This window comes from Telmatherina bonti (assembly GCF_933228915.1).
Source record: "Telmatherina bonti genome assembly, chromosome: 22".
Taxonomy (NCBI): domain Eukaryota; kingdom Metazoa; phylum Chordata; class Actinopteri; order Atheriniformes; family Telmatherinidae; genus Telmatherina; species Telmatherina bonti.
The window spans coordinates 2,366,032-2,387,572 of NC_136631.1; the positions used below are offsets into that span (position 1 = coordinate 2,366,032).

The following is a 21,541-nucleotide window of genomic DNA, read 5'->3' on the forward strand; positions in this document are numbered from 1 at the left end:
GGTGGGTCAGCACCTGGGGGCTCTGGACTACCTGCTGCCCAAGGAGTACACCTCCACCCTGAAGGTCCTCCACAGCCGGGCTCCTCAGAGCAGCATGGAGGAGATCCAGCAGGTCATCAGAGAAGATCTGGGGAAGGAGGTGAGACCTGGTCACATGACTGGTCACATGATGTCTGTCTGACAGAATCCCAGAATGACTGAAACAGGACAAATAAGCCAAATAAAACGCCAATCCCAGTTGCCATGGCAACAAGGAAAAGTCAATAAACAAGAAAAAAAAAAGGTTTAAATCAGGAGGAAGAAACGGTTCATTAGAAATGATGAAGTTGATGATGATGGCAGCATCAGAATCGTTACAATCATAGTTAATAATAAAACTAGATTCATTAATAATGTCAAGAAAAGAAAAACAGTTTGGGTCCGCAGACCGACCCCTGAGGTACGCCACACATCACCCCCCCATCAGGACCAGCAGTGGTGATGGTCATGTGACCCTCCAGCTGGTCATGTGACCCTCCAGCTGGTCTACGGAGGTTTTCCAGCGTTTCTATCCGTCCAGGAGGTCTACAATCCACATGTAGTGTTTATTCAGAGACTCTAGATGGTAAATCCACCATTATTTATCTCATCTTCATCACCATCACTACCATGTTGCTAAGAGACCTCTATTTTCACCTGATGATGAAGAGACTTCCTGTCAGACTTTCCACCAATCAGAGAGCTTAAACTGACGGTAACGTCCAATCAGGAGCAGCCAAAGATCAACAAGTGATGAGAAAATAATGATCCTCTATGGCTGGAATAAAGCCAAGAAGACGTTTGGGATGCAGCTGAGGTGGAGGTGCTGCAGTGAGGATCTCCTACATCCAGCGCCGTTCAACACCGGACCGGACCAAGCGGGTCTCTGTCCTCTCCTCTCTGATGGAGGTTTCTGTCCCGGTTCTGGTCCAGCATGTGGGAAACTCCCCGGCTGCTTGTGGAACATGACAGGAGACTAATGTGAACAGGATGTGAGCCGACAGGTCCAGGCAGAACCGGGCCTCCAGGTGATGAATTATCCGAGCAGCATGAGGTCCGGCACGGGACCAGCTGAGTTATTCATGATGTAAATCTGCTAAATGGGCCCGGCTGCAGCCGCCAGCGTCGGCCCGATGGGACGTGACACGCAGAGAGACCGTTGTGGGTTCCATCCGTCTGCAGCTCCGACCGCCTGACCCACAACATCTCCGCTTAATCAGAGCTGGGGAGTTAATAAACATGGAAATGCGTGTGGCGCCGGCCCAGCCCACCACGCCGACATGCGCTCCCTGGAATGAGTTATGGCAGAAATGAAATGGCCCCCGAGGCCTGGCGGTAGGACGGCGTTTGGCTGCTGGCAGCCTCAGCTGGGAGATGCGTTTAAGGACATCCGTTCATCCTGCGACGCAACGGCTTCATGGTCTTCTCAGAGATGACGACGCCCTGCATAGAAAGCAGCAGAGCCCCCCGACCCCCCCATCAGCCCTAACCCTGACCCCCCGACCCCCCCATCAGCCCTAACCCTCACCCCCCGACCCCCCCATCAGCCCTAACCCTGACCCCCCGACCCCCCCATCAGCCCTAACCCTGACCCCCCGACCCCCCCATCAGCCCTAACCCTCACCCCCCGACCCCCCCATCAGCCCTAACCCTGACCCCCCGACCCCCCCATCAGCCCTAACCCTGACCCCCCGACCCCCCCATCAGCCCTAACCCTCACCCCCCGACCCCCCCATCAGCCCTAACCCTGACCCCCCGACCCCCCCATCAGCCCTAACCCTGACCCCCCGACCCCCCCATCAGCCCTAACCCTGACCCCCGACCCCCCCATCAGCCCTAACCCTCACCCCCCGACCCCCCCATCAGCCCTAACCCTCACCCCCCGACCCCCCCATCAGCCCTAACCCTCACCCCCCGATCCCCCCATCAGCCCTAACCCTGACCCCCCGACCCCCCCATCAGCCCTAACCCTCACCCCCCGACCCCCAATCAGCCCTAACCCTCACCCCCCGACCCCCCATCAGCCCTAACCCTGACCCCCGACCCCCCAATCAGCCCTAACCCTCACCCCCCGACCCCCCATCAGCCCTAACCCTCACCCCCCGACCCCCCCATCAGCCCTAACCCTGACCCCCCGACCCCCCCATCAGCCCTAACCCTCACCCCCCGACCCCCCCATCAGCCCTAACCCTCACCCCCCGACCCCCCCATCAGCCCTAACCCTGACCCCCCGACCCCCCCATCAGCCCTAACCCTGACCCCCCGACCCCCCATCAGCCCTAACCCTCACCCCCCGACCCCCCCATCAGCCCTAACCCTCACCCCCCGACCCCCCCATCAGCCCTAACCCTCACCCCCCGACCCCCCCATCAGCCCTAACCCTCACCCCCGACCCCCCAATCAGCCCTAACCCTGACCCCCCGACCCCCAATCAGCCCTAACCCTCACCCCCCGACCCCCCATCAGCCCTAACCCTGACCCCCCGACCCCCCATCAGCCCTAACCCTGACCCCCGACCCCCCAATCAGCCCTAACCCTCACCCCCCGACCCCCCATCAGCCCTAACCCTGACCCCCGACCCCCCAATCAGCCCTAACCCTCACCCCCCGACCCCCCATCAGCCCTAACCCTCACCCCCCGACCCCCCCATCAGCCCTAACCCTGACCCCCCGACCCCCCCATCAGCCCTAACCCTGACCCCCCGACCCCCCCATCAGCCCTAACCCTGACCCCCCGACCCCCCCATCAGCCCTAACCCTGACCCCCCGACCCCCCCATCAGCCCTAACCCTCACCCCCCGACCCCCCATCAGCCCTAACCCTCACCCCCCGACCCCCCCATCAGCCCTAACCCTCACCCCCCGACCCCCCATCAGCCCTAACCCTCACCCCCCGACCCCCCATCAGCCCTAACCCTCACCCCCCGACCCCCCATCAGCCCTAACCCTCACCCCCCGACCCCCCATCAGCCCTAACCCTGACCCCCGACCCCCCATCAGCCCCTGAAGAGTCAAACAGTCACAGAGGAGATGAAAACAGAAAAATTAATCGCGGAGACGTGATGTTTCCATGGAGACGTGATGTTTCCGTCATACGGACATACATCATACACTTGTTGACGATAGCGTCAGTTTAAGCTCTCTGATTGGTGGAAAGTCTGACAGGAAGTGTCTTCATCATCATGTCCAGGTGGAAATAGAGGTCTCTTAGCAACATGGTAGTGATGGTGATGAATAATGGTGTTATCATGGTGGAGCTACCATGTACAATTTCCTGCTAACCTCCTGCTAAAGTTTGACGTCTTTACGGATGAAAACATGAAACTGAAATAAAAGATGTTTCCCAGCTGATCTGGTCCTTCCAGTGCAGAAGATCAGCTTCTTTCCACCGATGTCTTGTCCTCATCTGTCCCCCAGGTCTCTGAGCTGTTTGTCTCCTTTGAGACGAAGCCTCAGGGTGCAGCCTCCTTAGCTCAGGTCCACAAAGCCGTGCTGCACGATGGGAGGACCGTCGCCATCAAGGTCCAGCACCCCAAAGTCCAGAGACAAAGCTCCAAGGACATCATGGTGATTGAGGTGAGTCTGGCTTTCTCTGAACTTCCTCCCATTCCTGACGCGTCTTGCTGGGTTGGCATGGCGACAAGGAGAGATGCATCTTTTTGGATGTTATCAGAACAGATGAAATGAAGCAGCCATTTTTTGGCAGGTGTTAGTGAAGGCAGTTCATTGGATCTTCCCAGACTTCGCCTTCATGTGGTTGGTGGACGAGGCCAAGAAGAACATGCCTCTGGAGCTGGACTTCCTCAATGAGGGACACAATGCTGAGAAGGTGGCCGCCATGTTGTCTCACTTCCCCTTCCTAAAGGTAAACGCCCATGGGGGACGGACCGGAGACAGACGGGGGACGGACCGGAGACAGACGGGGGACGGACCGGAGAAAGACGGGGGACGGACCAGAGACAGACGGGGGACGGACCGGAGACAGACGGGGGACGGACCAGAGACAGACGGGGGACGGACCGGAGAAAGACGGGGGACGGACCAGAGACAGACGGGGGACGGACCGGAGAAAGACGGGGGACGGACCAGAGACAGACGGGGGACGGACCGGAGACAGACGGGGGACGGACCGGAGAAAGACGGGGGACGGACCAGAGACAGACGGGGGACGGACCAGAGACAGACGGGGGACGGACCGGAGACAGACGGGGGACGGACCGGAGAAAGACGGGGGACGGACCAGAGACAGACGGGGGACGGACCGGAGACAGACGGGGGACGGACCGGAGACAGACGGGGGACGGACCAGAGACAGACGGGGGACGGACCGGAGACAGACGGGGGACGGACCAGAGACAGACGGGGGACGGACCGGAGACAGACGGGGGACGGACCGGAGACAGACGGGGGACGGACCGTAGACGATGTGCCGTCTCTTTATCCTCCTGACTCAGCAGTGAGACAAGTGAGACAAAGAGACATAATGTAGACATGAACCTGGGATTTACTGGGTCTGTGCAGGTCCCCATGATCCACTGGGATCTGTCCACAAAGCGGATCCTGACCATGGAGTTTGCAGAGGGGGGACAGGTTAACGACAGGGACTACATGAAAAAGCACAACATCAACGTAAACGAGGTAAAGCTTGTTGGTCTGTGGATGTTTAAAGTCTGGACAGGAAGTCCAGCAATGTGTCTTATCAGCAGGTCCGAGGAACCGCCCTGAAGTCCGTCCTGCCACTTAGTAAGACATGATGAAGCCGTGGCTCGGACCGCAGCTCTGCTCCTCCTCTTCATCAGGGCCATTCTACAATCTCATTCCACAATGAGAACTCGATCCAAAAGCTGCTCGATTGGAGTCCCACAAGGGTCTGTGTTGGGACCACCTCCATCTGTTCCCTTACAGCACCACTTCTCAGCCGTGAATGCTGCCTACGGAGTCTTCTGGGTCCGCTGGGTCGGTGTCTGGTTCTGACATGACGGAGAACCAAAGCAGGATGGAGCCATGTTTGTTAAAGAGGTCAAATATGTGCACATAAACTCAAACTATATCATACAGGAGATGTTTACGAGGGTCCTGATAGATCAGTAAAAGCTTCTGGTTACCATCAGAACTTTCTTTGTTTTGTTTCTTGTTGTTAGTTAAAATGAATAAAAGATGCAATTGGTCACCATGAAGGCAGCAGGAGGTGTGAAAGTGTCGGTAATAGAGGAACTCGCTGCAGCAGGAGGTGTGAAAGTGTCGGTAATAGAGGAACTCGCTGCAGCAGGAGGTGTGAAAGTGTCGGTAAAAGAGGAACTCGCTGCAGCAGGAGGTGTGAAAGTGTCAGTAAAAGAGGAACTCGCTGCAGCAGGAGGTGTGAAAGTGTCGGTAAAAGAGGAACTCGCTGCAGCAGGAGGTGTGAAAGTGTCGGTAAAAGAGGAACTCGCTGCAGCAGGAGGTGTGAAAGTGTCAGTAAAAGAGGAACTCGCTGCAGCAGGAGGTGTGAAAGTGTCAGTAAAAGAGGAACTCGCTGCAGCAGGAGGTGTGAAAGTGTCGGTAAAAGAGGAACTCGCTGCAGCAGGAGGTGTGAAAGTGTCGGTAAAAGAGGAACTCGCTGCAGCAGGAGGTGTGAAAGTGTCAGTAAAAGAGGAACTCGCTGCAGCAGGAGGTGTGAAAGTGTCGGTAATAGAGGAACTCGCTGCAGCAGGAGGTGTGAAAGTGTCGGTAATAGAGGAACTCGTTGCAGCAGGAGGTGTGAAAGTGTCGGTAATAGAGGAACTCGCTGCAGCAGGAGGTGTGAAAGTGTCGGTAATAGAGGAACTCGCTGCAGCAGGAGGTGTGAAAGTGTCGGTAAAAGAGGAACTCGCTGCAGCAGGAGGTGTGAAAGTGTCAGTAAAAGAGGAATTCGCTGCAGCAGGAGGTGTGAAAGTGTCAGTAAAAGAGGAACTCGCTGCAGCAGGAGGTGTGAAAGTGTCAGTAAAAGAGGAATTCGCTGCAGCAGGAGGTGTGAAAGTGTCGGTAAAAGAGGAACTCGCTGCAGCAGGAGGTGTGAAAGTGTCAGTAAAAGAGGAACTCGCTGCAGCAGGAGGTGTGAAAGTGTCAGTAAAAGAGGAACTCGCTGCAGCAGGAGGTGTGAAAGTGTCAGTAAAAGAGGAATTCGCTGCAGCAGGAGGTGTGAAAGTGTCGGTAAAAGAGGAACTCGCTGCAGCAGGAGGTGTGAAAGTGTCGGTAAAAGAGGAATTCGCTGCAGCAGGAGGTGTGAAAGTGTCAGTAAAAGAGGAACTCGCTGCAGCAGGAGGTGTGAAAGTGTCAGTAAAAGAGGAACTCGCTGCAGCAGGAGGTGTGAAAGTGTCGGTAAAAGAGGAACTCGTTGCAGCAGGAGGTGTGAAAGTGTCGGTAAAAGAGGATCTCGCTGCAGCAGGAGGTGTGAAAGTGTCAGTAAAAGAGGAACTCGCTGCAGCAGGAGGTGTGAAAGTGTCAGTAAAAGAGGAACTCGCTGCAGCAGGAGGTGTGAAAGTGTCAGTAAAAGAGGAATTCGCTGCAGCAGGAGGTGTGAAAGTGTCGGTAAAAGAGGAATTCGCTGCAGCAGGAGGTGTGAAAGTGTCAGTAAAAGAGGAACTCGCTGCAGCAGGAGGTGTGAAAGTGTCAGTAAAAGAGGAACTCGCTGCAGCAGGAGGTGTGAAAGTGTCAGTAAAAGAGGAACTCGCTGCAGCAGGAGGTGTGAAAGTGTCGGTAAAAGAGGAACTCGCTGCAGCAGGAGGTGTGAAAGTGTCAGTAAAAGAGGAACTCGCTGCAGCAGGAGGTGTGAAAGTGTCAGTAAAAGAGGAACTCGCTGCAGCAGGAGGTGTGAAAGTGTCGGTAATAGAGGAACTCGCTGCAGTAGGAGGTGTGAAAGTGTCGGTAAAAGAGGAATTCGCTGCAGCAGGAGGTGTGAAAGTGTCAGTAAAAGAGGAACTCGCTGCAGCAGGAGGTGTGAAAGTGTCAGTAAAAGAGGAATTCGCTACAGCAGGAGGTGTGAAAGTGTCGGTAAAAGAGGAACTCGCTGCAGCAGGAGGTGTGAAAGTGTCAGTAAAAGAGGAACTCGCTGCAGCAGGAGGTGTGAAAGTGTCAGTAAAAGAGGAACTCGCTGCAGCAGGAGGTGTGAAAGTGTCAGTAAAAGAGGAACTCGCTGCAGCAGGAGGTGTGAAAGTGTCAGTAAAAGAGGAATTCGCTGCAGCAGGAGGTGTGAAAGTGTCGGTAAAAGAGGAATTCGCTGCAGCAGGAGGTGTGAAAGTGTCGGTAAAAGAGGAACTCGCTGCAGCAGGAGGTGTGAAAGTGTCAGTAAAAGAGGAACTCGCTGCAGCAGGAGGTGTGAAAGTGTCGGTAAAAGAGGAACTCGCTGCAGCAGGAGGTGTGAAAGTGTCAGTAAAAGAGGAACTCGCTGCAGCAGGAGGTGTGAAAGTGTCGGTAAAAGAGGAACTCGCTGCAGCAGGAGGTGTGAAAGTGTCAGTAAAAGAGGAACTCGCTGCAGCAGGAGGTGTGAAAGTGTCAGTAAAAGAGGAACTCGCTGCAGCAGGAGGTGTGAAAGTGTCAGTAAAAGAGGAACTCGCTGCAGCAGGAGGTGTGAAAGTGTCAGTAAAAGAGGAACTCGCTGCAGCAGGAGGTGTGAAAGTGTCAGTAAAAGAGGAACTCGCTGCAGCAGGAGGTGTGAAAGTGTCAGTAAAAGAGGAACTCGCTGCAGCAGGAGGTGTGAAAGTGTCGGTAAAAGAGGAACTCGCTGCAGCAGGAGGTGTGAAAGTGTCAGTAAAAGAGGAACTCGCTGCAGCAGGAGGTGTGAAAGTGTCAGTAAAAGAGGAACTCGCTGCAGCAGGAGGTGTGAAAGTGTCGGTAAAAGAGGATCTCGCTGCAGCAGGAGGTGTGAAAGTGTCAGTAAAAGAGGAATTCGCTGCAGCAGGAGGTGTGAAAGTGTCAGTAAAAGAGGAACTCGCTGCAGCAGGAGGTGTGAAAGTGTCGGTAAAAGAGGAACTCGCTGCAGCAGGAGGTGTGAAAGTGTCGGTAAAAGAGGAACTCGCTGCAGCAGGAGGTGTGAAAGTGTCAGTAAAAGAGGAACTCGCTGCAGCAGGAGGTGTGAAAGTGTCAGTAAAAGAGGAACTCGCTGCAGCAGGAGGTGTGAAAGTGTCGGTAAAAGAGGAACTCGCTGCAGCAGGAGGTGTGAAAGTGTCGGTAAAAGAGGAACTCGCTGCAGCAGGAGGTGTGAAAGTGTCGGTAAAAGAGGAACTCGCTGCAGCAGGAGGTGTGAAAGTGTCGGTAAAAGAGGAATTCGCTGCAGCAGGAGGTGTGAAAGTGTCAGTAAAAGAGGAACTCGCTGCAGCAGGAGGTGTGAAAGTGTCAGTAAAAGAGGAACTCGCTGCAGCAGGAGGTGTGAAAGTGTCGGTAAAAGAGGAACTCGCTGCAGCAGGAGGTGTGAAAGTGTCAGTAAAAGAGGAACTCGCTGCAGCAGGAGGTGTGAAAGTGTCAGTAAAAGAGGAATTCGCTGCAGCAGGAGGTGTGAAAGTGTCAGTAAAAGAGGAACTCGCTGCAGCAGGAGGTGTGAAAGTGTCAGTAAAAGAGGAACTCGCTGCAGCAGGAGGTGTGAAAGGCTCTAATCGCGCCACCAGAAAGCTCTCGGGTTTATCATCAGCTGTGTTCAACGTGGACTTTGCCGTCTTTTCCACAGATCTCGGAGAACTTGGGGAAGATGTACAGCGAGATGATCTTCGTCCATGGCTTCGTTCACTGCGACCCCCACCCCGGCAACGTGCTGGTGCGGAAGCGTCCTGGCAGCCAGGAGACGGAGATCGTCCTGCTGGATCACGGCTTGTATCAGGTAGAAGCCGGTTTTCCTGTCATTAGAGCTGCTGCAGGATAAAAGCTTTTTCATCAACGGCTCATTTCAGGTTGTTCTTAGCAGAGTGCTGCTTTTCAATGCTCCGCGGCCTTAATCATACACTGAACACATGCACGCTCATGCAGCGCATACACACACACATGCACACACACAGACGTCCCATGGACGATAATGGCTCCAATTTATTCCTAATGACTTGTGATTCAGCTGCGGTTCTGCAGGAGAATAATAATCTCTGTGTCTCCCAGTCATTTCCAGTCCCATTACCAGTTTGCTGCTGGTTCATGTTGTCTGTTTAAAGTGCTGTCTTTGTCTGGATGAAGCGGATCACATCTGAAATGATAAAACACAGATATATCTATAGATACTACTGACCAGAATTGTTTTGTTTATCGAGGCTGACAAAGAAAATATGAATTTATTTTATAACATTGTAAAGATGGAAGATATGAAAACACAACACGTGAAATAAAAAGTTTTCGAAATGTTATTTGTGTTTAAACAATGAATTCATATAAATCCTAACGGGGGAGAAAATGTGCAAAAGTATTTATTTCTCTGTTTAGCGACAACATTTAAAACATTTACAAACCCGTTTTTATAACAATTCATGTTTTAAATCTGTTCGTTTTCACTGGATGTTAAATTATATCAGCAATTTATATTTTATTTCACGATAAAAGACCCTTCCAGTCCTCCGTAGAGTCAGACATTTTGATTTCTGGCCCAGATTGTCCAGACCAACAGAACTTCAATCCTAAACTGGTATTATTACGCTCTGGGTTGGAGTCCTGCGACCACCAAGAGGGGGTTTCTTTGAGTTCATGTCTGAACTATTTAAAATGTTGATTTATTTTCAAAAACAAACAAAAAGTCTTCTAGGACCCCCTGGTGGAATCCAGTTTAATACAAGAAACCAGTTCAGTCTGGTGGAATCCAGTTTAATACAGGAAACCAGTTCAGTCTGGTGGAATCCAGTTTAATACAGGAAACCAGTTCAGTCTGGTGGAATCCAGTTTAATACAAGAAACCAGTTCAGTCTGGTGGAATCCAGTTTAATACAAGAAACCAGTTCAGTCTGGTGGAATCCAGTTTAATACAGGAAACCAGTTCAGTCTGGTGGAATCCAGTTTAATACAAGAAACCAGTTCAGTCTGGTGGAATCCAGTTTAATACGAGAAACCAGTTCAGTCTGGTGGAATCCAGTTTAATACAGGAAACCAGTTCAGTCTAGTGGAATCCAGTTTAATACAGGAAACCAGTTCAGTCTGGTAGAATCCAGTTTAATCCAGGAAACCAGTTCAGTCTGGTGGAATCCAGTTTAATACGAGAAACCAGTTCAGTCTGGTGGAATCCAGTTTAATACAGGAAACCAGTTCAGTCTGGTGGAATCCAGTTTAATACAAGAAACCAGTTCAGTCTGGTGGAATCCAGTTTAATACAGGAAACCAGTTCAGTCTGGTGGAATCCAGTTTAATACGAGAAACCAGTTCAGTCTGGTGGAATCCAGTTTAATCCAGGAAACCAGTTCAGTCTGGTGGAATCCAGTTTAATACAGGAAACCAGTTCAGTCTGGTGGAATCCAGTTTAATACAGGAAACCAGTTCAGTCTGGTGGAATCCAGTTTAATACAGGAAACCAGTTCAGTCTGGTGGAATCCAGTTTAATACAAGAAACCAGTTCAGTCTGGTGGAATCCAGTTTAATACAGGAAACCAGTTCAGTCTGGTGGAATCCAGTTTAATACAAGAAACCAGTTCAGTCTGGTGGAATCCAGTTTAATACAAGAAACCAGTTCAGTCTGGTGGAATCCAGTTTAATACAAGAAACCAGTTCAGTCTGGTGGAATCCAGTTTAATACAAGAAACCAGTTCAGTCTGGTGGAATCCAGTTTAATACAGGAAACCAGTTCAGTCTGGTGGAATCCAGTTTAATACAGGAAACCAGTTCAGTCTGGTGGAATCCAGTTTAATACAAGAAACCAGTTCAGTCTGGTGGAATCCAGTTTAATACAGGAAACCAGTTCAGTCTGGTGGAATCCAGTTTAATACAAGAAACCAGTTCAGTCTGGTGGAATCCAGTTTAATACAAGAAACCAGTTCAGTCTGGTGGAATCCAGTTTAATACAAGAAACCAGTTCAGTCTGGTGGAATCCAGTTTAATACAAGAAACCAGTTCAGTCTGGTGGAATCCAGTTTAATACAGGAAACCAGTTCAGTCTGGTGGAATCCAGTTTAATACAAGAAACCAGTTCAGTCTGGTGGAATCCAGTTTAATCCAGGAAACCAGTTCAGTCTGGTGGAATCCAGTTTAATACAGGAAACCAGTTCAGTCTGGTGGAATCCAGTTTAATACGAGAAACCAGTTCAGTCTGGTGGAATCCAGTTTAATACAGGAAACCAGTTCAGTCTGGTGGAATCCAGTTTAATACAGGAAACCAGTTCAGTCTGGTGGAATCCAGTTTAATACAGGAAACCAGTTCAGTCTGGTGGAATCCAGTTTAATACAGGAAACCAGTTCAGTCTGGTGGAATCCAGTTTAATACGAGAAACCAGTTCAGTCTGGTGGAATCCAGTTTAATACAGGAAACCAGTTCAGTCTGGTGGAATCCAGTTTAATACAAGAAACCAGTTCAGTCTGGTGGAATCCAGTTTAATCCAGGAAACCAGTTCAGTCTGGTGGAATCCAGTTTAATACAGGAAACCAGTTCAGTCTGGTGGAATCCAGTTTAATCCAGGAAACCAGTTCAGTCTGGTGGAATCCAGTTTAATACAAGAAACCAGTTCAGTCTGGTGGAATCCAGTAAGAATGTCAGATATTTCCTTTTAAAGAAGTTTCCTTTGAAATGAAACTCAAAGGACTCAGGATCCGGGCCCTGGACCAGGACTCGGGATCCGTTCCATGGACCAGGACTCGGGATCCGTTCCATGGACCAGGACTCGGGATCCGGGCCCTGGACCAGGATTCGGGATCCGTTCCATGGACCAGGATTCGGGATCCGTTCCATGGACCAGGACTTGGGATCCGGGCCCTGGACCAGGATTCGGGATCCGTTCCATGGACCAGGATTCGGAATCCGTTCCATGGACCAGGATTCGGGATCCGTTCCATGGACCAGGACTCGGGATCCGGGCCCTGGACCAGGATTCGGGATCCGTTCCATGGACCAGGATTCGGGATCCGTTCCATGGACCAGGATTCGGGATCCGTTCCATGGACCAGGATTCGGGATCCGTTCCATGGACCAGGATTCGGGATCCGTTCCATGGACCAGGACTTGGGATCCGGGCCCTGGACCAGGATTCGGGATCCGTTCCATGGACCAGGATTCGGAATCCGTTCCATGGACCAGGATTCGGGATCCGTTCCATGGACCAGGACTTGGGATCCGGGCCCTGGACCAGGATTCGGGATCCGTTCCATGGACCAGGATTCGGGATCCGTTCCATGGACCAGGATTCGGGATCCGTTCCATGGACCAGGACTTGGGATCCGGGCCCTGGACCAGGATTCGGGATCCGTTCCATGGACCAGGATTCGGAATCCGTTCCATGGACCAGGACTCGGGATCCGTTCCATGGACCAGGACTCGGGATCCGGGCCCTGGACCAGGATTCGGGATCCGTTCCATGGACCAGGATTCGGGATCCGTTCCATGGACCAGGATTCGGGATCCGTTCCATGGACCAGGATTCGGGATCCGTTCCATGGACCAGGACTTGGGATCCGGGCCCTGGACCAGGATTCGGGATCCGTTCCATGGACCAGGATTCGGAATCCGTTCCATGGACCAGGATTCGGGATCCGTTCCATGGACCAGGATTCGGGATCCGGGCCCTGGACCCAGGACTCGGGATCCGGGCCCTGGACCAGAACGCCTGTACAACAAGCTAATGGTGACTTTCTCCTGCAGGTCCTGCAGCCGGACTTCCGGATGGACTACTGCCGCCTGTGGATGTCCCTGATCAAAGGCGACATGGCGGGTCTGGAGCGCTACAGCCGCAGACTGGGGGCCGGAGACCTGTATCCGCTCTTCGCCTGCGTCCTGACCGCTCGGTCCTGGACCGCCGTGAACGCTGGCATCAGTTCTGTTCCTGTCACACATGCAGAGGTAAGAACCTGGGCAGGTAGACCGTCATCACCTGCTTCCTCTGTTCGGTGACGACTCCAGGAGCCAGTCCAAGAACCAGTCCACAAACCAGTCCAAGAACCAGTCCACAAACCAGTCCAGGAACCAGTCCACAAACCAGTCCAAGAACCAGTCCACAAACCAGTCCAGGAGCCAGTCCAAGAACCAGTCCACAAATCAGTCCAGGAGCCAGTCCAAGAACCAGTCCACAAATCAGTCCAGGAGCCAGTCCAAGAACCAGTCCACAAACCAGTCCAGGAACCAGTCCACAAACCAGTCCAGGAGCCAGTCCACAAACCAGTCCAGGAACCAGTCCACAAACCAGTCCAGGAACCAGTCCACAAACCAGTCCAGGAGCCAGTCCAAGAACCAGTCCACAAACCAGTCCAGGAGCCAGTCCAGGAACCGGTCCACAAACCAGTCCAGGAGCCAGTCCAGGAACCGGTCCACAAACCAGTCCAGGAGCCAGTCCAGGAACCGGTCCACAAACCAGTCCAGGAACCAGTCCAGCAGTTTACAGCGGTGACCAGTCGTCCCAGTGTTGCTCCTGACAGTCGTGGTTGCTTCTGTCAGCGTTACCGGGGCGACGGCTCCGCCCACCGTCTGCCGGCTCGCCGCTGCCTCCATTAGTGGAAACGAGGCGAACGCTGCTGAGTGCTTTTAGAGCTTCTTCATGTGAACGAATATTTTATCTCTTTAATGAACACTTCTCTTCTGCAAACACTGAAAACAAAGCAGGGGACCTCCGCACAGAGGTCTCCTGCTTCCTCAGCTTGGGGTTTGTTGGATTCTGGCAGTCTGGACGTCTATTTTGATGGATTTGTTACGTTATGTTATGAAACATATCTGACCCGTTATACACAGTCGCTACGGTCACCGCGTCGTCCCTAAACGCATCGCGGAGTGAAAACAACTGACAGTTTCTGAACTTTCCATCTCTTTATGGTAAAGTGGCAACTGTTCATCCACCAGGAGGTCTGGTCCCAGGTCTGGTCCCGGGTCTGGTCCCAGGTCTGGTCCCGGGTCTGGTCCTGGGTCTAGTCCCAGGTCTGGTTCCGGGTCTGGTCCCGGGTCTGGTCCCGGGTCTAGTCCCAGGTCTGGTTCCGGGTCTGGTCCCGGGTCTGGTCCCAGGTCTGGTCCCGGGTCTGGTCCCGGGTCTAGTCCCAGGTCTGGTTCCGGGTCTGGTCCCGGGTCTGGTTCCGGGTCTTGTCCCGGGTCTGGTCCCGGGTCTGGTCCCGGGTCTGGTCTCAGTACAATAAATCATCATGTGGGCTTACCGCTCTGCAGACCCCCCCCCCCCCCCCCCCCTCCCCCCCCCCCCAGCCTATTATCTGTCCCTATTGAAGCTTTCAGATGTAAATGAGAGCGCCGCCACATTCCCTGCGTCCTGCTGACAGCTGCGAGGCCCGCTACCCGGCCACCATGATTGCTGCTAATTGTTCTTCCCCAAGCAGTGCTTGGCAGAGCCATCATCCTGTTATCATGGCGGGGGCGCCGGGGGGGGGGGCAAGGTCTTTTGGGAAGTCCTGGTTCAGATTGGGAGCTAAATAGAGACGAAGAGGTGGAAGTGTGGCAGTCAGAGGTTGTCTGAACAAAAGGAGTTGGATGAGTCGGGAGTTGTGGAGGAACGACGGAGGTGAATCGGATGAGTCGGGAGTTGTGGAGGAACGACGGAGGTGAATCGGATGAGTCGGGAGTTGTGGAGGGACGACGGAGGTGAATCGGATGAGTCGGGAGTTGTGGAGGAACGACGGAGGTGAATCGGATGAGTCGGGAGTTGTGGAGGAACGACGGAGGTGAATCGGATGAGTCGGGAGTTGTGGAGGAACGACGGAGGTGAATCGGATGAGTCGGGAGTTGTGGAGGGACGACGGAGGTGAATCGGATGAGTCGGGAGTTGTGGAGGGACGACGGAGGTGAATCGGATGAGTCGGGAGTTGTGGAGGAACGACGGAGGTGAATCGGATGATTCGGGAGTTGTGGAGGAACGACGGAGGTGAATCGGATGAGTCGGGAGTTGTGGAGGAACGACGGAGGTGAATCGGATGAGTCGGGAGTTGTGGAGGAACGACGGAGGTGAATCGGATGAGTCGGGAGTTGTGGAGGAACGACGGAGGTGAATCGGATGAGTCGGGAGTTGTGGAGGAACGACGGAGGTGAATCGGATGATTCGGGAGTTGTGGAGGAACGACGGAGGTGAATCGGATGAGTCGGGAGTTGTGGAGGAACGACGGAGGTGAATCGGATGATTCGGGAGTTGTGGAGGAACGACGGAGGTGAATCGGATGAGTCGGGAGTTGTGGAGGAACGACGGAGGTGAATCGGATGAGTCGGGAGTTGTGGAGGAACGACGGAGGTGAATCGGATGAGTCGGGAGTTGTGGAGGGACGACGGAGGTGAATCGGATGAGTCGGGAGTTGTGGAGGAACGACGGAGGTGAATCGGATGAGTCGGGAGTTGTGGAGGAACGACGGAGGTGAATCGGATGAGTCGGGAGTTGTGGAGGGACGACGGAGGTGAATCGGATGAGTCGGGAGTTGTGGAGGAACGACGGAGGTGAATCGGATGAGTCGGGAGTTGTGGAGGAACGACGGAGGTGAATCGGATGAGTCGGGAGTTGTGGAGGAACGACGGAGGTGAATCGGATGAGTCGGGAGTTGTGGAGGAACGACGGAGGTGAATCGGATGAGTCGGGAGTTGTGGAGGGACGACGGAGGTGAATCGGATGAGTCGGGAGTTGTGGAGGAACGACGGAGGTGAATCGGATGAGTCGGGAGTTGTGGAGGGACGACGGAGGTGAATCGGATGAGTCGGGAGTTGTGGAGGAACGACGGAGGTGAATCGGATGAGTCGGGAGTTGTGGAGGAACGACGGAGGTGAATCGGATGATTCGGGAGTTGTGGAGGAACGACGGAGGTGAATCGGATGAGTCGGGAGTTGTGGAGGAACGACGGAGGTGAATTGGATGAGTCGGGAGTTGTGGAGGGACGACGGAGGTGAATCGGATGAGTCGGGAGTTGTGGAGGGACGACGGAGGTGAATCGGATGAGTCGGGAGTTGTGGAGGGACGACGGAGGTGAATCTGATGAGTCGGGAGTTGTGGAGGAACGACGGAGGTGAATCGGATGAGTCGGGAGTTGTGGAGGGACGACGGAGGTGAATCGGATGAGTCGGGAGTTGTGGAGGAACGACGGAGGTGAATCGGATGAGTCGGGAGTTGTGGAGGGACGACGGAGGTGAATCGGATGAGTCGGGAGTTGTGGAGGAACGACGGAGGTGAATCGGATGAGTCGGGAGTTGTGGAGGGACGACGGAGGTGAATCGGATGAGTCGGGAGTTGTGGAGGGACGACGGAGGTGAATCGGATGATTCGGGAGTTGTGGAGGAACGACGGAGGTGAATCGGATGAGTCGGGAGTTGTGGAGGAACGACGGAGGTGAATTGGATGAGTCGGGAGTTGTGGAGGGACGACGGAGGTGAATCGGATGAGTCGGGAGTTGTGGAGGGACGACGGAGGTGAATCGGATGAGTCGGGAGTTGTGGAGGAACGACGGAGGTGAATCTGATGAGTCGGGAGTTGTGGAGGAACGACGGAGGTGAATCGGATGAGTCGGGAGTTGTGGAGGGACGACGGAGGTGAATCTGATGAGTCGGGAGTTGTGGAGGAACGACGGAGGTGAATCGGATGAGTCGGGAGTTGTGGAGGAACGACGGAGGTGAATCGGATGAGTCGGGAGTTGTGGAGGGACGACGGAGGTGAATCGGATGAGTCGGGAGTTGTGGAGGGACGACGGAGGTGAATCGGATGAGTCGGGAGTTGTGGAGGAACGACGGAGGTGAATCGGATGAGTCGGGAGTTGTGGAGGAACGACGGAGGTGAATCGGATGATTCGGGAGTTGTGGAGGAACGACGGAGGTGAATCGGATGAGTCGGGAGTTGTGGAGGAACGACGGAGGTGAATCGGATGAGTCGGGAGTTGTGGAGGAACGACGGAGGTGAATCGGATGAGTCGGGAGTTGTGGAGGAACGACGGAGGTGAATCGGATGATTCGGGAGTTGTGGAGGGACGACGGAGGTGAATCGGATGATTCGGGAGTTGTGGAGGAACGACGGAGGTGAATCGGATGATTCGGGAGTTGTGGAGGAACGACGGAGGTGAATCGGATGAGTCGGGAGTTGTGGAGGAACGACGGAGGTGAATCGGATGAGTCGGGAGTTGTGGAGGAACGACGGAGGTGAATCGGATGAGTCGGGAGTTGTGGAGGGACGACGGAGGTGAATCGGATGAGTCGGGAGTTGTGGAGGAACGACGGAGGTGAATCGGATGAGTCGGGAGTTGTGGAGGAACGACGGAGGTGAATCGGATGAGTCGGGAGTTGTGGAGGGACGACGGAGGTGAATCGGATGAGTCGGGAGTTGTGGAGGAACGACGGAGGTGAATCGGATGATTCGGGAGTTGTGGAGGGACGACGGAGGTGAATCGGATGAGTCGGGAGTTGTGGAGGAACGACGGAGGTGAATCGGATGAGTCGGGAGTTGTGGAGGGACGACGGAGGTGAATCGGATGAGTCGGGAGTTGTGGAGGAACGACGGAGGTGAATCGGATGAGTCGGGAGTTGTGGAGGAACGACGGAGGTGAATCGGATGAGTCGGGAGTTGTGGAGGGACGACGGAGGTGAATCGGATTAGTCGGGAGTTGTGGAGGAACGACGGAGGTGAATCGGATGAGTCGGGAGTTGTGGAGGAACGACGGAGGTGAATCGGATGAGTCGGGAGTTGTGGAGGAACGACGGAGGTGAATCGGATGAGTCGGGAGTTGTGGAGGAACGACGGAGGTGAATCGGATGAGTCGGGAGTTGTGGAGGAACGACGGAGGTGAATCGGATGAGTCGGGAGTTGTGGAGGAACGACGGAGGTGAATCGGATGATTCGGGAGTTGTGGAGGGACGACGGAGGTGAATCGGATGAGTCGGGAGTTGTGGAGGAACGACGGAGGTGAATCGGATGAGTCGGGAGTTGTGGAGGAACGACGGAGGTGAATCGGATGAGTCGGGAGTTGTGGAGGAACGACGGAGGTGAATCGGATGAGTCGGGAGTTGTGGAGGGACGACGGAGGTGAATCGGATGAGTCGGGAGTTGTGGAGGAACGACGGAGGTGAATCGGATGAGTCGGGAGTTGTGGAGGAACGACGGAGGTGAATCGGATGAGTCGGGAGTTGTGGAGGAACGACGGAGGTGAATCGGATGAGTCGGGAGTTGTGGAGGAACGACGGAGGTGAATCGGATGAGTCGGGAGTTGTGGAGGAACGACGGAGGTGAATCGGATGATTCGGGAGTTGTGGAGGAACGACGGAGGTGAATCGGATGAGTCGGGAGTTGTGGAGGAACGACGGAGGTGAATCGGATGAGTCGGGAGTTGTGGAGGAACGACGGAGGTGAATCGGATGAGTCGGGAGTTGTGGAGGAACGACGGAGGTGAATCGGATGAGTCGGGAGTTGTGGAGGAACGACGGAGGTGAATCGGATGAGTCGGGAGTTGTGGAGGGACGACGGAGGTGAATCGGATGAGTCGGGAGTTGTGGAGGAACGACGGAGGTGAATCGGATGAGTTCACCTGCGTCATTGTGTCTCAGCCAGACGTGGTCCATTCGGAACCTGCTGTAGTCTCTGTCCAGGCCAGCTCCTCATGTGTGGACCAGTTCTGGTCGGGTTCTGGACAAGTGGCCCAGAGTCCGCCTCAACGTGGCGGCGAGCGGGGAGGTAGTCACTGATCAAATGACCACAGTACATGAAACGGCATTTAGTTGTTAAAATGATTGAAATAAATTCATATTTACATAAAACTAGTAGTAAACAGCCAAATAGAAAACATCTGTTTCATATATTGTAAACTAACTTCTGGACCAATAAGGGGGGTGGGGGAAACCTTCTGACGGGTACCGCCTGTAGCATGGTCCGGCGCCGTTCCAGCCGACGGTGTTTAGTCAGCGATGAAAACTGTGCGGCGTCTTTCCGGTTCCTTCCTGCAGACTCGTGGTTTCTGTCTGCAGGCCGCAGAGGGAAGGACTGGAATCTCATGTCCGCTTTGTTCCATGACTAATGCTGTAATTTAGGCCGGCTGATGTGCCTTTGAAGTGGAGTAGAGTTAGACGCTCTCGCCGACTCCAGCCACCATCTTCAACATCAAAGACTACAAATGGTTGCCATGGAGGGAGGTAACCGCGGCTGCCTGTCTCCCATTAGCATTAATTTGTTTCCTCTCAGCATCCCAGTGTACCCAGTGTCGTCCCAGTAACCAGGAACGTCTCGCTCAGTCTCACCTTTAATCCGCCTGCAGACGCAGAACAGCAGGTTCTTCTCTGGTAATAGTTAACTAAACTCATCCCATGTTCCTGGTTAATAAAATATGATGAGCTTTTGTCTGGAATTCCAAGATCCTGGAAAAAACAGGAATATGCTGCAGCTGTACTGAAGTTCACTTCTTTCTCTGAGGACATTTCTGGACCACTTTACTAGTTTCTAGGACTAGTTTACTTGTTCCTGGGACAGCTTTACTAGTTTCTAAGACTACATTACGAGTTTCTAGGACTACTTTACTAGTTTTTCTAGCACAAGTGTACTAGCTTTAAGACTAAATTACTAGTAATTTGGACTATGTTCTATGACTATTTGAAAGTTCCCATCACTGCTTTTCTAGCTTCTAGGAGTGCTTTACTTGTTTCTAGAGCCGCTTTACCAGTTTCTAAGACTAGTTTACTTGTTTTTAGGACCAATTTACTAGTTTCTAAGACTAGTTTACTTGTTTCTAGAGCCGCTTTACCAGTTTCTAAGAATAGTTTACTTGTTTTTGGACAGCTTTACTAGTTTCTTAGTCTGGTTTACTCATTCATAGGACTACTTTACTAGTTTCTAAAACTACTTTACTAATTCCTAGGACTGCTTTACTAGTTGATAGGACGAGTTGACTAGTTTCTAAAACTACTTTACTAGTTCGTAGAGCTGCTTTACTAGTTGTAAGGATTTCTACTGGGTTGTGGGGTCAGACAGGACACCTCATGTTGTGTTGCTTTCAGGGGACAGTTTTAAACACGGAGTTTTGTGTGCCGGCAGGACGTAGAGATCCGGACCAACGCGGCGCTGTACCTGCCGCAGATCAGCGAACTGCTGAACAGAGTTCCCCGACAGATGCTGCTGCTGCTGAAGACCAATGATCTGCTGAGAGGCATCGAGACCACGTTGCAGACCAGAGCGTCGTCCTCGTCCTTCATCAACATGTCCCGCTGCTGCATCCGAGCCATGGCCAGGTCAGAGAGCCGCCTCCAACCTTTGGCTTCATGATTCAGTTCATTTCTGCAACATTTTGTCCCGTTTGACTTTTGGAGAACAGCTGTAACGCTACAGCAGGTCTGCTTTCTGCAACAACGTAGGGCCGAACCGGCATCGTAGCTCTTTCTGTAAGGACTAGAATAAAAGTACTTCCTGCTTTCCCAAAAGGTCGGGACTCTGACTGGTTTGTTATTCGGTAAACTGGTGTCAGCTGGTTAAAGGCAGGTAGGAGATCCTGGAAAGACGCTGCCAGCAGGCTTCTTTAGAAACCACCCCCCCCCTCCTGCCTAGCAAGCACAGAAATGCACAATGCTTTTTCTGACAGGGGCGGGGCAAATGGCAAGCTTGATAGACAGGTCACCATCCCGTCATTTGGAACGGTTAATCCGATTGGTTCCACGGGTGTGACATCATATTTTTACCTTTGTGTTCCAGCATGTGGTCCTGCTCCTGGACAGCATCTCCTACGCTGCCTTTCGTTGTTTTAAATAACTTTAAATGTTTTTAATAAAGTCCTCCCCTCCCCACAGGTACAGGAGGAGCAAGTCCTCCTCCATGAGGAGGCGTGTGCAGATCTCTCTCTCAGAGTCTCTGAGTCTCTGGAAACTCTCCATGTATGAACTCTTCTTGTGGTTCAGAGGTTCTGTGATGGTGAACTGGATCATGGTTCTGCTGGCATTCCTGCACTGACTTCTGGACCAGAAGTCAGACCAGACTTCTAGACTCAGTCTGAAACCACGACGGGACCAGGACCATCAGTCCCAGTAGATGACATGTTGGACGGATGATGCAGAACCACTTTCTCCTTGTTGTTGACGCTTCAAAAAGGATCCAGAGTCGGACCGGACTTCAGTTCTGAAACAGATCCAGCCCGTCTGGTATCGGACTTCCAGTTATTCCTGCTTGACCTCGCATGACCTCACATGGCGTTTCCATGGTAACAGTTCTGTGTTTCAGCTTCATCCCGTCAAATCATGTTTACTGAGGTTCTGCGTTGGGTTCTGGACCTGATTCTCCAGCTGATGATGGTACAGAAGGACCTCCATCAGGGATCAGGGGACCCAGTCAGCAGTTCTGTGGAACGCCAGACAGAACTGGTTTCTGTTGCTTTAACTGGTTAACTTTTACTGGCTGGATGAAACAATGCATTAAAACAACACGGATGTTCCGATCTGCAGCTTCCGTCTGATTTTTCCAGGTTTCCTTTATTTAGATTCTAGTC

General features: G+C 53.0%; 1 protein-coding gene across 1 annotated transcript; it reads left to right on the top strand.

Moving 5' to 3' along the window:
• Nucleotides 1–13: 13 nt before the first annotated feature.
• Nucleotides 14–21,336, top strand: adck1 (aarF domain containing kinase 1). The gene is made up of 8 exons (XM_079262706.1): nucleotides 14–139; nucleotides 3,434–3,592; nucleotides 3,723–3,881; nucleotides 4,538–4,654; nucleotides 8,694–8,843; nucleotides 12,777–12,974; nucleotides 20,104–20,297; nucleotides 20,850–21,336. Exons 1-8 carry the CDS (start codon nucleotides 95–97, stop codon nucleotides 21,007–21,009), a joined length of 1,182 nt encoding a protein of 393 aa, XP_079118832.1. The 5' UTR covers nucleotides 14–94; the 3' UTR covers nucleotides 21,010–21,336.
• The last annotated feature ends 205 nt before the right edge of the window (nucleotides 21,337–21,541 follow it).